This window comes from Ranitomeya imitator, chromosome 2, assembly GCF_032444005.1.
Source record: "Ranitomeya imitator isolate aRanImi1 chromosome 2, aRanImi1.pri, whole genome shotgun sequence".
NCBI lineage: Eukaryota > Metazoa > Chordata > Amphibia > Anura > Dendrobatidae > Ranitomeya > Ranitomeya imitator.
Genome location: NC_091283.1, coordinates 131,374,679 through 131,392,787, shown reverse-complemented (window position 1 = coordinate 131,392,787; position 18,109 = coordinate 131,374,679). Strand labels below are relative to the sequence as shown.

Below are 18,109 nucleotides of genomic sequence, written 5' to 3'. Positions count from 1 at the left end.
GAATTTTTCTATTTTGCCTCTTTGATTTTGCATTGTTTTTTTCCTTTTCCCTCCATGATGACATTGTTTGTCCTGATTTAAGAAGTTTTAATACTTTAAAATGCGTTGACAAATTGCAATACTTTGATACCTGTCTTTTCATCAGTCTTTGACGACACCGCAGGTTAACCCATTTGTTTTTCCATTTTCTTCCAGGTGATGAGCTTTACTAAAGCTATACTAAAGTATAAACATAGTCTTGCTGCCCTCATTCACGAAAACCTTTTTAAACTGCTTGACGAAGATGCCAGTCTACTATGTCCTAGAAATTTCCTGAATCTCCTATTCTATAACTGGCCATGCACCCCACTACAGTGGGGGGGTTTATGTTTTCCACTTGCGACTGTCCAAAGATGACCTGCTTCAAGCTGAAAGCCTGACTGATGGACATATAATTGTTGGACAGGAGAGCTGGAGCAGAAAAATAAAGACCTGCCCCAACATCTAGTAATCTGTCTTGGTGGATTACTCTTGACAACAGGCAGCGGACAGCAAGCTACAAAGGAGGACAGGACACCTAGTGGTCTACACTTTGGAGGGGTATAAGACACAGTTTTCTGAAAGTACACTGACTGTTTAAGTCTAATCAAATGCTGTCTTGATTGCCAATATAAAGTTTTTATGAAGAAGTGAATAAAGTTACAAGAGATTTTAATCCCCAAGTGCTAGACTACAATATTTTTGAGAGTGCATTTAAGTACACTGCAGTTATAAAATAATTTTCCTAATTACCTAATTTCCTCTATTCTCACCTACTGTATACTCACCCATCCCTTGTAGATTGTGAGCCCCCGCAGGCAGGGTCCTCTCTCCTCCTGTACCAGTTGTGACTTGTATTGTTTAAGATTATTGTACCTGTTTTTATTATGTATACCCCTCCTCACATATAAAGCGCCATGGAATAAATGGCGCTATAATAATAAATAATAATAATAATTAACCCCATGAAAAACAAAACAACTTATAATATAAAGACAATTTTATTGCCAATAAGCTCTTAAAGACTCCAAATTATTCTTATTTTTTTCTTATGTGTCAGTAGGATTTAGTTTTCTCCTCCTGATGAAAAATCTGGTCATAGGCATCTCTCATTAAAAATAAAATTATTTGAAATAAATAAATATATAAAATAAATATCATATACATTTCATAAATAGTTTTTCATTCTTATGCACAGTATCTATACTTGCATCTATATAACGTTCCTTGAAAACAGGAGCACTGTGAGTTCAGGGGAGGGGGGGGTTCCACAGATTTGCATTTTCTTTAGAGCATTGACCAACTGTTTTACAGATTGGTGATGACATTTTCTCTTGATTTAGTTTTCAGATCTTCTGCCGTAGGATGGCAATGGTTGTGTTCATCATCCATCAATGTTGGTCTCAGAAGTTGATATATGCGTCCAATGTTTCAATGCACAACATATTTAACAGGAAGTGGTCTTAGTTGCCTATATCACATCCATGTGTGTGTGAAGTGTTAGTGGGGCAGTGATTTATGGTTCTATAAGGCACACGAGAAGATGGAGCATACTCGGGTTGGACTTCCAATCATCCTTTTTGCTCCACCTCGATCAATGTTAGTGTCTGAGGGATCATTTTATGAAGCTGGTGTGAGCTGCTAGAGTGGTTAACACCATTTCTCAACCTGTAGAGTATTACACACAAGTCTATTGTAACGTGTGCATGTCATTTGTGTCATTCCCTATCAGCTCCCTACAGCTTCTAGTCACATGCTAAGGCTTGTGGAAGATTTCAGTGATAGTTCACAGTCGTTTAGAATTTCTTTTACATGTGGATTTCTAACATGAGTTGATGTTTGGTTACATAATTCATAAAAAGCCACAAGGCAGTTTAATTGTTTGCCCACAGCACCAATATATCTTGTTTCACGAGATTCCAAAAAGAATCCCCTTTTAGGAGTTTTTGTCTCATTTAAAAAAAATAGAAGGAACAAATATATGATCCCCTTAGAAAGATAAATGCTCTCATACATTCAAGCACAGTACCATTACTCTCAGGCTAAAGTCTTCAGTATCAAAATGACCATAAAGAGCCATTATTGCAGGCCTTTCATTTACTGAAGGCTTTAACTCAACCAATGTCAGGAATGCTTATGAATAATGGGTTCCAGAGACTGGTAACCAGTGGTATACGTTTGTGGTAGAGAATGGTACAAAGTACCTATTGTCTTATCTATATTTACAAAAGTAAGTATCTCTTTTATATAAAAAAGGAAAAGTGGTCTATATTGTGACGGCCATCACCCTTTCTCCTAGACAGCAAACCTATTAAACAGGTCCTCTCACAACAGTTTAAAAGGATTGTGCCTTCAGGCCAAGTAGCATTTTAAACAGCACTCCAGCCACTGTAAGTGTCCCAGGTATGTACATTGGCATCAGTAGGTAGCGGAACATCACCTATAGTGAAAAAGGTCCCTGTACATGACTGGTATTTTCGAAGGTTCCACAGGTCTTGGGAGGAAATGTGTGAACTTCTGGTGTCGTTTAGTCCTATATCCATCTCTTGGAGACCCATCTTTATTTAAGGCCACATAATACGGTCTCTCTTGCCTCTCAGGTCTCTCTGAATCCAAATGCTTATACAAGGTGGATGCGTATGTGTTGTACCAATTTTCTTCAAACTGCTCTCGAAAAACGCATTCCCTGTTCAGCTTTTTCTGTCAAGCAAGAAGGAAAAAAAAACACTGGTGAGGTTCAAATGAAACACATCTGGTATAGTAAAGATAGAAAATACACAATCATATAGAAAAGGTCAAACAATGTAACTTTATGTTATATGCTACAGAAGTTTTTTTTAAGAATGACTAGAATGTGATTAGATAGAAGACATAATAGTCCAATACTTATCAATGTACCGAAAAAAATGTAGCCACATGTAGTTCGCAGGCCAATGATGTGTGGCTCGCAAGCCTATGATGTGGGGCTCGTGGCGGTCTGCCAGTTTGATACATTAGCACCATGTCTGGCAAACAGCTATGAAGAACATGTCTTCAGATGATGACTTTTTTTGAGGAGCCCCGACAGAAGAGCAGATTAGGATGCTCATATACCGGGTGCTGGTGGGAATCGAATGATACTGCCAGACAGAGTTGTGATGGAAGCTGGATGCAATAGTATGGCAAGTATGAGTACGGGGGTAAAATGGGCACCATTTGATGAAAATATCCTTCCTCTAAGGAGTGCGAGAGGAGTGTAGAGGGCAGTGAATTTGTTTCGTGACCCTCTCTCAGAGCTATATGTGGCTCTCATGGTAAGAAATGTCAGACCATAGGCAGCTGCACAGGACAATCGTTAATCATATGATTTAAAGAGCACCTATCACCAGGTCAAAAGTGGTCAATTTTTTGCTCTTATTTTATTGCTGCTGCTCCCCTGAGTATTCTATTTTTTTCTTCTTTTAAAATCCACCATATGGTTTCAGAGATATCAGCATTTTTATTTAATGTTAATTATACGATCTTTACCATAGGGGTTGCTTAGGCTGCATGTCCACTTTCAGGATGACCGGCGTTATCGCTCTGCGCTAAGCCCTGCCCCATTCTGGGACGCGATGATGCCGGATGTGTTCACAGCACACATCCGGCATCATCGCACCCATCGCATAGGGCCCTGTGCTATATCTTGCGGCGACGCAGCGTCGCCGCAAGATATACGGACATGCTGCAATCTGAAAAGACGCGCAGCATGTCCAGAGTCGCAGGGCCGCCACGTGCGTGTTACCACGCATAGTGGAGACGGGATTTCATTAAATCCCCTCCACTATGCTGTAACATCTGAACGCTGCGTGTCTGACGCTGCGGCTCTATGCAGCGTCAGACACGCAGCGTTTCCTGCACGTGGAAACATACCCTAAGACTTGCCCCCAGAGAATTCTGTGAGCACCGCCAATAAAAGTTAGTCTTAAATAAAAATGTCCATATCCCCGGGAACTATTTGGCGGATTGTAAAAATGAAAAAAGCAGACTTACCATGGGAGCAGTGGGAATAAGATAAGAGCAAAAACTGGCCACTTTCGACCTGAAGACAGGACCTTTTGAAAGTAGCCTCTAGACTTGTCTGTCTCACCCGAATGCCCAGTATACTAATAATAACCATATATTAAGGAATTACTATGTGAGAAATTCAAGATATTCTAGTATGTGTAAAACACAAGTCACCATGCCTTAGAACAATCCGTCTGCAATACATAGCTAGATCTACGAAAAGCATTCAACAAATACATCAATTGGAAAGTTCCTACTGAATCCGTTGTGTTCGTATAGCCGCAGCCGGCTATTCTCTGCTTTTACTTTTACTAGAACCTGGACTGGCCTTTGTTGCTACAAATATAAAATAGCATATATAATTAACTCAGTCATTGAGTGTTTAAATACATCTTAATCTATGGGAAAGACAGATGTGATTAATGGTTTAGCGTGACTTCAGATGGAAGAAATGCTACTTTCCGTATGTTTTTTTTTTTTACAAGCTATTTGGGGCCACATAGCCTTAGGGACCCTTGATGGATTTCCAGCAGCTTTAAAAGCCAGACTGATGGCCTAGGACTGAAGACACAGAAACGCCGCCGTTTATATACAGCAACAACCTAGAGTCCTTTGGTTCTCGCTACCTTCCCCTTACTGGCTAGTGTACCTTTCCAGTACAAGGTACTGGCATGGTAGGGGTTAATTATCTATAATTTTTTTTTTCCTAGCATTCACCCAGCTGGGTTTCTGGGAAGAAAAAAAAAAAGATTCTTTGACTTTTTCCTTTGGGCCAAGAATGTTTTTCTTTTAGCGTTGCTAATTGTGTCTTTGATCATTTTAATAGGAAAATCTCCACCTGTACATAGATTTTTTGAAGATTGTTCCCTTATGCCTTGGCACAGACAATATATGTTTTCAACATGAATTTTACAGCTTTGACATAAAAGAAGCTGGCTTGCAAGTGACACATCGCAGGGCCAGCTCAAATCCGCAGAGGGAAGAGAGCAGGCTATTGTAGAAACACATTTTTAATCATGAAATGACTACCATATGTATATACGTTTGTGAAAAGCGAGAGTTCGCAGGAGAAAAATCTACCTTCTTCTTACAGAGAAAAAAAAAGAGCCGTGCAACATATAATACAGACTGGATATCTAATGTCTGAAAAGGGGATTTTTTTTTTGTTGTAATATTTTGTTTTTTCTGTATTAATCTGGCACGAAAAATAAGCTGGAAGGTGAAATATAATGACTTATTTGGCAGGAGGTGCTGAAAGAAGGTGCTCAGGTTGTGAACTTGTACAGCCCCATTAAATTACCCTTTTGTGCCAAAAATAATCTCTTCTGAACAGTAGTTTAGCAAAACACTGAGTTCAATGAAGGTAAAGTAGAAAGTCTAAGGGCCGGGAATTACTATTGTGCTGAACTATAAAATTACAGAACATAGCTTTCAGATTGTAAAGCAGAAGCTCCAAGTCTCCAAGCCTGCTGGATGTGGGTTATTTCATTTATAGGCTGTCTACGTCCATCCATAGCATACATCAGGGCTGAGTACATTTATATCACTGATTGATCTATATTGCTATTACATGGCACAGAGCCTGCACGTGGCACATTGCCAGTTTCTGTAATTCTCTACTATGGAGCTGTAGGTATCTGGAGGGGTACTGCAGTATAGGGCCTCCCTATGCTTCTAGAGGAGACTAGCTCTGTAATAGCAAATCTAATGGAAAATGGCATCAAATTCTGTATAAAATTATTGTTTTATACAACTAAGGGAATAGTTTCAAAATAGATCACATGAACTAGATTCCCTTGTTTCAACCGTTGCTAAAAAAGCACCCCCATTACATATTTTATTCATCAAATGTGTGTGTGTAAGGTAGTGTGAGTGTATTAATATACTCAGCTACCCCTGCTCTCTCCGGTGTCCACCAGCGTTCTGCTCCTCTTCTCAGAGACGTAACCTCTATTGTGACTATCCAGCTCAGTATCAACAAAGAGAATCGGGCCAATTGTGCAAATGACACTCTGATCAGATCCTCTCAGATGAGAAGAAAATGGAGAAAAAAAGTCTCCATCTTCTCCATTGTGTCAGTCCATGGAAATTGGACTGCACTCAGAAGTCATCCATCTGATGTTTCCTACGCACTCATGGACTCGCATGGCTGAGTGTGATATGAATATCGGATCAAACTCGGACGTGCAGCGATTTTTTTCACCGATAATCCCTGTCCAAGGACAAAAAAAAAAAAAAATCGGACATGTTCACTGCCCCATGGACTAACATTGATCCGATTGCAATCTGATGTTTTGTTGGATGACACTCGGACCAATAACACATTCATAGTCAAGACAGAAAAAAGTCAAAACCGCACCCTTTTTTTTCTTTGCAAATAAAAGGTCTCCGAGGACACAGGGGCGCACGTCCAGAGCCAGGGAGCCCATCCCGGACAACGTACCAAGGCTTCAAAGAAAAAAAGACAGCGCCACAATGGATGGTGAAAAAAATAAAAACTCACATTTATTCTGCCTTCTGTAGCGACGTTTCGGTCAACAGACCTTTATCAAGCTTGATAAAGGTCTGTTGACCGAAAGTCAATAACACATTCATGTCCACGATTCTCAGGCACTGCAGAGGGCACCGTGTCCCGGAGAGGATGAAGAACGGTGATATCACTGAGAAGAGGAGAAAGACAGCACTGAACACTGGAAAGAGCAGCCGAAGACGAGTATATTAATACACGCACACTATATTACATACTTATACACAATCTCTCTGTCATCCGTGTAGTCGAGTACGACTATTGGTCGTTCTAATGATCATCATCTCAGTTCTATCCCACTTTGTTTCTTTTATTCATTCCCATGTCGCTCTTGATAGTATCGATCCAACGGGTTCTTGGCCATCCTCTTCTTCTTCTGCCACTAACCAATCCAAGCATGACATCTTTCTCCAATGACTGACTCCACACGCACATTTAATGAAAAAAATTATACCTGGTACATGGGAATGCTTTTTTAATACAGAGGTAGCAGTGAATGATTGCCTTACTATATTCAACTACCTCTCAGTTCAGAGAGGCTACAAGTTGGGACACCGTTCTCGAGATAGTGGTTCTAGAGGTACACATAGCCTTGGGACCAATGTCATGTGCATATGCTCTGGAGATCCACATTGGACAGATCTGTCATGTACTCTACTTGAAACTTATTATTCCAGGGCAGTCAACAGAAAATGTCTAACTTGGTTAATTTAAATATATATTTTTTGTCAACATCTAGAAGCTATCAATCTATATAAAAATGACAGAATGCAGCCCATATACACTGACTGTAACAAAGCCATCCAAAGTCTGCCACAATCACAGAATTACTGGTAGGATTTATTGTTATAGTGATGATCAAATGTAAAACTTAAAGGTGACACATGTGGTATCCAAAATGTGTTCATACTATTAAAAATATAGTTATGTTAGAGCTACATAAAGGATGGATTGAGCACTGACACACTAATAGTCATAGACCTCACTTCTTTTAGAATTATGAACATTTTAGAATGTTTTACTACTGGCCACTAGGGGCGCCATTTCTGTGAATTCTGCAGCTGTTACATAATCCAGGAACATTTCGCTCGCAGGGAGAATGGCATACTGACTCCTATTAATTAATGCTAATATGAACAAACATGTTTCTGTTTGGAACAACTTATGTAACATATTTTATCAATGTTTGTAGCAACCTAAAGTGGAATTAAACATCACAATGAAAATCTCCAGTTTCACTTTCACCAGTCATGTTTTATCATTAGGTTACTTTATCTGAACGACTGCGCAGGGGTTAATATAAGGGTATGTATTTAACCAGCTACACAACAAGGCAACCCTTATCCAATTTCCAAATACCTAAAAATGCACATTCTTAGGCCCTTGGGCACACAAGAGGTGGGGTTTCACTCTGTAACCCAATTACTGAGGTTTTATCAGCGTAAGTGATCAAGATTTATTCAGATTTAAAAAAAATGTGATTATCACAAGTCAACACAGCTTGATGAAGTGCAAACTGGGCGAGGCCGTGCTAGAATGGAGCACAAGGGACATAGTGTTTTTTACTGTGCATAATCTCTGAACTTCCTATTTGTCCATCTGCCTCACACTAGAAAGGACTTTAATAGTTATAATGATGATGTCTGGGATCATTGCATGGCACAGTTTATCAGCAGGAATAATTGGGTTTCACTGAGTCATGATGAGTAACATCTAGGCAACATGTCTATTCAGGCTGCAACCCCTACTTGCTGCCGCTAAGTACAACTTTACTATGGTTTCCAACATCTTATCAACAAGAGGATATTTGTCTACAGTAGTTTTACTACCATAATTAGCAAATTACATACACATACATGTAAATTATCCAAAACACAATATAAGATAATGCAAACTGTATAGGTGACAAATGGAATAAACAACCAAATATAAGGGGGTCAGGGACGCTCTTGGGTTATGGGGTATGTCTGAATATCAGGGTATATAGAAAAAGGTTTGGAACAGCAAAGCGAACCACTTCCCAAGGTAAAAAAAAGCCTTGCTTTGTTTCTGAATGTGACCACAGAAATTATTTAGGGCAGTGTTCCCCAACTCCGTTCCTCAAGAGCCACCAACGGGTCTTGATTTTTAGGATTCCCTTAGAATGGCCCAGATGGTGGAATTGTTGCCTGTGCAGGTGATGCAATTATCACTTGGGCAATACTAAATAAATCCTGAAAACATGACCTGTTGTGGCTCTTGAGGACAAGGAGGAGTTGGGGAGCATTGATTTAGGGCAGTATTTCCCAAACTCCAGTCCTCACGGACCCCACGGGTCATGTTTTCAGGATTTCCATAGTGTTGCACAGGTGAGACAATTCCTGATGCCTTGATGATACTTCCACTACTTGCGCAATACTAAGGAAATCCTGAAAACATGACCCGTGGGGTCCGTTAGGACTGGAGATTGGGAAACACTGATTTAGGGTCTACAAGTTTTCCTATTTTAATATATACAGTATGGTTCTTATGGTTGTATGAATGGCATCATCAACTCTTGGCCAAAACCACTGCGACATGTTATCTACAGATTTCCCATAATGTAAAAAATCCATCCTGAGACATCCTGATTCATCCAAGCGTTTAAGTCCCAATAAGTTACGTGAAAGCTTTGAAAAGGCATTTTAAACAACAGTTTCTCCCAGCTCTGCCAAACTGTGCAGAGTTGGGGTAGGATGGGGTCATGGAGGGGTCAGGGATTGGTAGGGGAGGGTTGTGACACCACTGCTCATCTAATTTAGGATAAGCTATGGTTTTCTCTATGCCAGAAATGTTAGATTTCTTGCGTGGTACATAGATACGCATGTCACTCGTCAAATGCTCCAGATTTATGAAGAGGCAAGCAACTCTTCATGGATTAAGAGTGTCTGGCTCAGCCACAGCTGATCACCAGACTGGCAAGTAAATTGTCGATCTTGATCAATGTTTGCCAATCTCCAGTCCTCACGGCCCACCACAGGTCATGTTTTCAATATTTTCATAGTATTGCACAGGTGAGAGAATTCCGGGTGCTTTGATGATGCTTCCACCACCTGTGCAGTACTAAAATCCTGAAAACATCACCAGTGTGTGTGTGTGTGTGTGTGTGTGTGTGTGTGTGTGTGTGTGTGTGTGTGTGTGTGTGTGTGTGGAGGGGGGGGGGAGATGGGGATATGGGGTGAGGAATGGAGTTTGGAAAATACTGGTTTTGATGAATGATCTTTTTGTATGTCAAGGACAGAAATGTTCCTATGTTCTGATCTAGGGACTTCAATTACAAAATCTATCTTTCAACTGAACTGTTCCAATACGTCTTTACACGTCATCATCAAATGCCAAAATTCGACTGTTGTAAAAACGTTCTCATTGAGAGTGAATCTTCTCAGGTTCCTTATACATTTTAGAAAAAGTTTAGTCAACATGAAAAAAAAAAAAAAAAACGAGAAAAAAAGCTTCATGATTCTAATATGGATATTTAGTGCCACATTTCATATAGATTTAATTTATAGCTGCAGCGTTTCACCTTTATTTTTACTGCTTATATAGTAAGTATATTGTAGGATAGTGTTTCTAAAGTTTTCAAACTTACCGACCCATACAGCTCTCCTCTCTCATTCATGCCCAAGTACAGTCCAGAGTCCACACCACGGATACTGACAAGACCCACAGCCAAGCTGATGAACTCCAAAATTCCTAAGGTGAAAACAAGAGCACACGTGTGAGGGATCCTTTGCATTATTACTCCATATGATGTCTCTTCTTATATCTCAGTTTTTATGTCCTTTCTTTATTGAATTAGTATTTATTAAAAATTCTTATTTAGTGGGTACATTTTAATACACTTTCAGAGGGATCCCCCAGTAGACAGGAATCTCATACTACTTTCGGTTACTATATAAGGCCTTTTGTTGTCTTGGAGGCAGAGTCATATTTGGTGCAGGCGTACCTGTAATAAGTCCAGACTCTCACCCCATGACCAGACTTCCGGTCTCATGCTTTAGCTCCTTTTAGTTAAGCTGGATTTACACTGGCCAATTGTCACGAACAAGTCTATTCTAGGAACGCTTGTTTCCAATAATCAGACAGAGTAAATCAGCTACCAATCACCAAAAGAATGAGCAAAATGCTCGTTCATCAGATGAAATGGTTTTTCAGCTGGCCTGAAAATTGTCATTCTAGGCAACATTTTCTTATGTGAATAGGACTTGTTTTGCTGAGAACAATGGCAACCTACACACACAGAATCATCTATAACCGATCGTCTAGTGCCCATAGGAAAAGTTATTTGCATGTCTAAACAGGAGATTAAATGACTGCCGATACTCCATCAAGTATCTGATCAATGGTAATTTAAAGGGAATCTGCCACCACATTTGACCTATCTAAACTATTAATATGGGCATGCACGTTTATGGGCATGCACGTTATAGACTGCTGAAACCAGTCCTCCCTGTATGTCTCATATCAGCTGTGCTGTTCCTTAGAAATCACCTTTTATCACTTTATATAGATGACCTCTTCCAGGCTCTGGGGAGGACGCTGCCGGGAAGATAACTCTGCCTCCAGAGCTTGCTTTAAATATAAGGGGGAATTACCAGTGTGATGTGTAATGGTTACCAGTGTGATAGCTGCTCCCCTGATCTCACTGCAGAGATGTGTGTGATTATACCTGACACAATTGCAGGTTCCTCCAAGCTTCATCTTCCATATCACAGGCAGATAGGATTACAATATTGTTACAATACCGCAGAGCTCAGAGAGAAGCAAAAAATGTGTCTGCAAGAAGACAAATTTAATTTCTTCTTTTCTGTGTTGGTTACTTGTCTCTCACTGGTATTCTCCCATTCATGTAAAACAAGCTCTGGAGGCAGAGTTATTTTCCAGGCAGCGTCCTTCTCAGAGCCTGCAAGAGGTCATTTATACAAAGTAACAACAGATGATTTCTCCACAACAAGGCATCTGATATGAGGCACACAGGGAGGACTGATTTCAGCAGTCTATAACCTGTATGCCCTTATTAATACTTTGGATAGGTCAAATGTGGTGACAGATTCCGTTTAATACCACAAGTCAAATAGTGTAGATTGTGAGCTCTCACGGGCAGGGTCCTCTCTCTTCCTGTACCAGTTGTGACTTGTATTGTTATTATTATTATTATTATTATTATTATTATTATTATTATTATTATTATTATTATTATTATTATTTATTTATATAGCACCATTGATTCCATGGTGCTGTACATGAGAAGGGGTTACATACAAGTTACAAATATCACATACAGTAAACAAACTAACAATGACGGACTGATACAGAGGGGCGAGGACCCTGCCCTTGCGGGCTTACATTCTACAGGATTATGGGGAAGGAGACAGTAGGTTGAGGGTTGCAGGAGCTCCGGTGTTGGTGAGGCGGTAGCTCCGGTGTTGGTGAGGCGGTAGCTTCGTTGGTGATGAGGCAGCAGCGGTGTCAGTGCAGGCTGTAGGCTTTCCTGAAGAGATGAGTTTTCAGGTTCCGTCTGAAGGATCCGACTGTGGTTGATAGTCGGACGTGTTGGGGCAGAGAGTTCCAGAGGATGGGGGAAATTCGGGAGAAGTCTTGGAGGCGATTGGATGAGGAGCGAATAAGTGTGGAGGAGAGAAGGAGGTCTTGGGAGGACCGGAGGTCACGTGAGGGAAGATATCGAGAGATTAGTTCAGAGATATATGGAGGAGACAGGTTGTGGATGGCTTTGTAGGTCAGTATTAGCAATTTGAACTGGATACGCTGAGGGAATGGGAGCCAGTGAAGAGATTTGCAGAGGGGGGAAGCGGAGGAGTAGCGAGGAGAGAGATGGATTAGTCGGGCAGCAGAGTTAAGGATGGACTGGAGAGGTGCAAGGGTGTTAGCAGGGAGGCCACAGAAAAGGATGTTGCAGTAGTCAAGGCGGGAAATGATGAGGGCGTGCACAAGCATTTTAGTAGATTGGGGGTTGAGGAAAGGACGGATCCTGGAGATATTTTTGAGCTGGAGGCGACAGGAGGTGGAAAGAGCTTGGATGTGTGGTTTGAAGGACAGGGCAGAGTCGAAGGTTACTCCGAGGCAGCGGACTTCGGGTACAGGGGAAAGCATGATGTCATTGACTGCGATAGATAGGTCAAGTAAGGAAGATTTGTGGGATGGAGGAAAGATGATGAGTTCAGATTTGTCCACATTGAGTTTGAGGAAGCGAGAGGAGAAGAAGGAGGATATGGCTGATAGGCACTCTGGGATTCTGGACAGCAGAGCGGTGACGTCTGGGCCAGAGAGGTAGATCTGAGTGTCGTCAGCATAGAGGTGGTACTGGAATCCATGGGACTTTATGAGTTGTCCCAAGCCAAGTGTATAGATTGAGAAGAGTAGGGGTCCTAGAACAGAGCCTTGGGGGACTCCAACAGAGGGAGGGTGGGATGAGGAGGTAGTATGGGAGTGGGAAACGCTGAATGTGCAGTTGGAAAGGTACGAGGCGATCCAGGATAGGGCGAGGTCTTTGATGCCAAAGGAGGAGAGGATCTGTAGTAGGAGGCAGTGGTCAACTGTATCGAAAGCAGAGGACAGGTCTAGAAGGAGGAGTACAGAGTATTGTCCAGTAGCTTTGGCGGCAAGTAGGTCGTTAGTGATTTTGGTCAGGGCAGTCTCAGTTGAGTGATGGGGGCGGAAACCAGATTGTTCAAGATTATTGTACCTGTTTTTATTATGTATACCCCTCCTCACTTGTAAAGCGCCATGGAATAAATGGCACTATAATAATAGATAATAATAATAATAATAATAGTGTAAACATGCTCTTATCTTAACCCCAGAAAATGCTTCTTGTGTGTTTTCACATCCATTTCCAGTGAATGATTATCGCCCGTTTCTCGATACTCATGCAGGATAAAAAGGTTGCCAATCACCAGATGTACGATCAAAATGCTCGTACTTAGGGTGAAATGATCCTTTAAGCTGATTATTTTCTGTGGCTCATCATCCTGTTTAAACAAGTCCTGTGCTGTTGAGAACAATATCAGCCTATGTGCAGTGCACAATCCTTTATTGGTTCTGGGCACATATGACATTGGATCATCTTCAGTAAGGAGACTATTAAATGACCGCTGACTATCATGCCCATTGCCAACCAGTTGTCATTGAACTCTGCTCATCACGCAGTGTAAAAGGACTCTTACTGCTATCTCTTAGGAGAATGAGGATCCTTGAAGATCCTATTGTTTCAGGCCACGACGTCCTGTATCAAACCTATTTTAAGCTTCTCAAACATAAAATGATTAATTACATTTCACAACATTTTAATTACTTCTGTCTTGAAGCACTGTCATAGACTGGTAGAACTCAAGTTTTCTCCCAACTCTGTGTGTGAGCGTTTGCGTGTGGGTTTTGTGGGTGGGGGGTGAGAAATGGCATAGTTGCTACTTCTTTAGTCCATTTCCATGTGTACATGCCTAAGAAAGAAAATTCTGTGTTGTGAATAGTCTGCCCAGGAAGTGATTTTAGCGCATTGTCTTTTATCTGATTTTGAAAAGTGGTTATGAACAATAGAATTATTTTAAACGATACCTTCCTACTACTTTACATTCATCAATCAGAAAAAAACTCTACTTATGCACTAAGGATCTTCATGATTTACTGTTCCCAATGTAACAATAACCTTGGTCAGAATGGGGAAAAAATAGATAAAACAAATGATAAACTGCATTGTGGGCTTTTGCTACAGCGTGGTATGCTTCATACTAGCAGTTATATGCCATAAAAGCTAAAAAAAAAAAAAAAGACTCTAGTAGCGATTCATCAAGACCAGCATTGGAGTCAGATACGCCTGATTCATTAGCAAGTGGACGCCAGAGATTGGACAAACGACTTCAGGTTCAGGAGTTAGATTTCTGGTGTAAGGTACTCCACAGCTCGTCATGAATGAAACTAGTTGTACCATCAAGTCCCCGTTTCCTCCACTGCCCCAGCTGTACCCATTTCAGCAGAGCTGGATGACAAAACTGGCATAAAAATGTGCAACTTTTCAAAGCAAGTTGTCAGGTGATCAGGTATATTGTGTAGGGGAATCATGCAAGTTTTAAATCTACAACAGTAAAATGAGTCATTAAAGTCCTCAGAAAAATGTAGTATTGTGTCCTCCAAGTGACATACAATTTTTAGTCCCAGGTATTTACACTATGGCTAATGGTTGGATGGAACCTCTTCTATGAACTTAAACTTCCTCAATAGTATTACAAAAAAAATGTCTTTTCTAGATGTTCAAACCATGTCTTGTTTCATGAACAGTCATTTTATACACACTCAAAATGTACTTCGTCAACATTCAATACAAATATTTAGTAGAACCCAGCACACTAACCACACCTAAGTCATAAAGTCTACCGGGAAATAATGTAAAGTCTTTGATTTCGCAACTAGATACACAGCTACGGCAGTCTCTCCTTCCAGATCTATCTTGTTCGACAGCTCAAAGGGGTTTTCTGATGCTGGAATATTGATGACAGAACCAGATCATGTCACCAAGCACAGATCAGTTGTGATCCGGCGCCCAACACCTCCAGTGGTCATCTGTTACCAGCTCTGGCTAGAAGTAAACGGTGCATGGAATGGTGGAACATCACTGCTCCAGGTATTGCAGATCAGCTCATATTCATTAACAAGGAGATGCTCAGCAGTGCTTGGGAGTGGCCAGTGAGCAATATATGGAGGAAAACATCATCACCACCACCCCATATAATGCTTACATCTGACCACTGACAGAACTGGTGACATCTGATCTTTCGGGATGCCAGTGTCTGACTCATACTGATCTGATATTAATGACCTATTCTAAAGAGAAGTCATCAAATATCGTTGTAATGGAAATCCTCTTTAAATTTAAAAAGGTTTTCGATTCTTTCAAAATGGCAACCTCATTCATCAGCCGTCTGAAGGGACACTGAGCAACCTTCATTGAATATTTACATCTCAATGCTATACTTTAAGTAAAGGCTGTGTCAGCTATTGCAGATCAGTTAGTTTCACTTGAATAGGATGATGGCGCTGTAGTACCACGCAAATACAACCACTAATCAATGTTCAGACCTTAAACGGCTGTTCATGTATTAGCCTTTCATGGCTGAGATGGGAATATCTGTCTATGTGGTGGCTGTAGGAGGTTGAGACTATAGAAACTACACTGTAATTTCCATAAAAGTGAATGCCAATTACAGAAACAGTAAGGCACAGTAACCGACACTGTCCCAACACTCCTGGGTTCCCACAACTTCTGAGTTACAGAAACAGTGTAGCGTTTTAGTAATTCCCATTGACTCCTATGAAAGTTATGGAGAAAGCTTGGTTCAGCCACCCTCGGCTTTTTCTGTAGTGTCGACCACTTGTAGAAGTCATAGAGACAAATATTCTTTGAACATTATAGAGAATGTGCTGTCAAGAAAAATGGCACCTTAAGGCCCCGTCACACATAGCGACGCTAAAGCGATCCCGACAACGATACGACCTGTCAGGGATCGTTGCTGCGTCGCTATGTGGTCGCTGGTGAGATGTCAAACAGTGAGATCTCCCCAACGACGCAGCAGCGATGCGGCGACCTGTAGCGACCTGTACAACGATGCTATTTCATGACGATTCAATGGGACGTCCTGTTAACGAGGTCGTTGGTAAGGTGTCAAACACAGCGATGTGTGCTACCCAGCGGGACCTCAACGATCAAAAAATGGTCCAGGCCATTCCGACACGACCAGCGATCTCACAGCAGGGGCCTGGTCGCTGCTACGTGTCACACATAGCGAGATCGCTACTGAGGTCGCTGTTGCGTCACAAAACTTGTGACTCAGCAGCGATCTCGCTATGTGTGACGGGGGCTTTATGCACACTGAACTATCTATTACAAATGGCTTAGTGTGAGTCAGAAGTGTGGTCTTCTTCTGTAAACAGGCTATTAAACGACTGTCTTTGAGCAAACAATTAGCTGATCGTCGGTTATTTGGTGCTCTCGGTTGTCAGGTGTAAGCGCACCTTTATTAATCTATGAGTTATCTAAATGGGACTAGCCGGTTCAGTAAATTTACAAAGACAACATAATATAAAACAGGCGACTTTGTGGTTTAAATAGTGGAGAATATAAACCTTTGGAAGACAATTATTAGTTTGTAAAGTGCACTTTTCCATATTTTTATAGTCATTTTCTCCATAGTGGTTGATGTAAACAAATAGATTTTGGTGCAGTTTTTTGTAAAGGGGCAAGAAAAAGGCGGCATTTCAAAATGGAGTTGAATTGTATACTAATGTAAAGTTATGGTTTATATACAGTACAGACCAAAAGTTTGGACACACCTTCTCATTTAAAGATTTTTCTGTATTTTCATGACTATGAAAATTGTACATTCACACTGAAGGCATCAAAACTATGAATTAACACATGTGGAATTATATACAGTACTTAACAAAAAAGTGTGAAACAACTGAAATTATGTCTTATATTCTAGGTTCTTCAAAGTAGCCACCTTTTGCTTTGGTGACTGCTTTGCACACTCTTGGCATTCTCTTGATGAGCTTCAAGAGGTAGTCACCGGGAATGGTTTTCAATTCACAGGTGGGCCCTGTCAGGTTTAATAAGTGGGATTTCTTGCCTTATAGATGGGGTTAGGACCATCAGTTGTGTTGTGCAGAAGTCTGGTGAATACGCAGCTAATAGTTCTATGAATAGTCTGTTAGAATTTGTATTATGGCAAGAAAAAAGCAGCTAAGTAAAGAAAAACGAGTGGTCATCATTACTTTAAGAAAAGAAGGTCATTCAGTCTGAAAAATTGGGCAAACTTTGAAAGTGTCCCCAAATGCAGTGGCAAAAACCATCAAGCACAACAAAGAAACTGGCTCACATGAGGACCGCCCCAGGAAAGGAAGACCAAGAGTCACCTCTGCTTCTGAGGATAAGTTTATCCGAGTCACCAGCCTCAGAAATCGCAGGTTAACAACAGCTCAGATTAGAGACCAGGTCAATGCCACACAGAGTTTTAGCAGCAGACACATCTCTACAACAACTGTTAAGAGGAGACTTTGTGCAGCAGATCTTCATGGTAAAATAGCTGCTAGGAAACCACTGCTAAGGACAGGCAACAAGCAGAAGAAACTTGTTTGGGCTAAAGAACACAAGGAATGGACATCAGACCAGTGGAAATCTGTGCTTTGGTCTGATGAGTCCAAATTTGAGATGTTTAGTTCCAACCACCGTGTCTTTGTGCGACGTAGAGAAGGTGAACGGATGGACTCTACATGCCTGGTTCCCACCATGAAGCATGGAGGAGAAGGTGTGATGGTGTGGGGGGTGATTTGCTGGTGACCCTGTTGGGGATTTATTCAAAATTGAAGGCATACTGAACCAGCATGGCTACCACAGCATCTTGCAGCGGCATGCTATTCCATCCGGTTTACGTTTAGTTGGATCATCATTTATTTTTCAACAGGACAATGACCCCAAACACACCTCCAGGCTGTGTAAGGGCTATTTGACCA

The 18,109-nt window shown here is 41.1% G+C and overlaps 1 protein-coding gene across 1 annotated transcript in view; it reads right to left on the bottom strand.

Moving 5' to 3' along the window:
- Positions 1-1,000: 1,000 nt before the first annotated feature.
- FGF16 (fibroblast growth factor 16) overlaps positions 1,001-18,109 on the bottom strand; it is a 50,979-nt gene continuing 33,870 nt past the window's right edge. Inside the window, exons 3-4 of the mRNA XM_069747240.1 lie at positions 10,179-10,282; positions 1,001-2,718 (exon numbers count right to left, since the gene is read on the bottom strand). Coding sequence (XP_069603341.1) covers positions 2,455-2,718; positions 10,179-10,282 — 368 coding nt within the window. The 3' untranslated portion in view covers positions 1,001-2,454. The remainder of the gene's footprint in view (positions 2,719-10,178; positions 10,283-18,109) is intronic.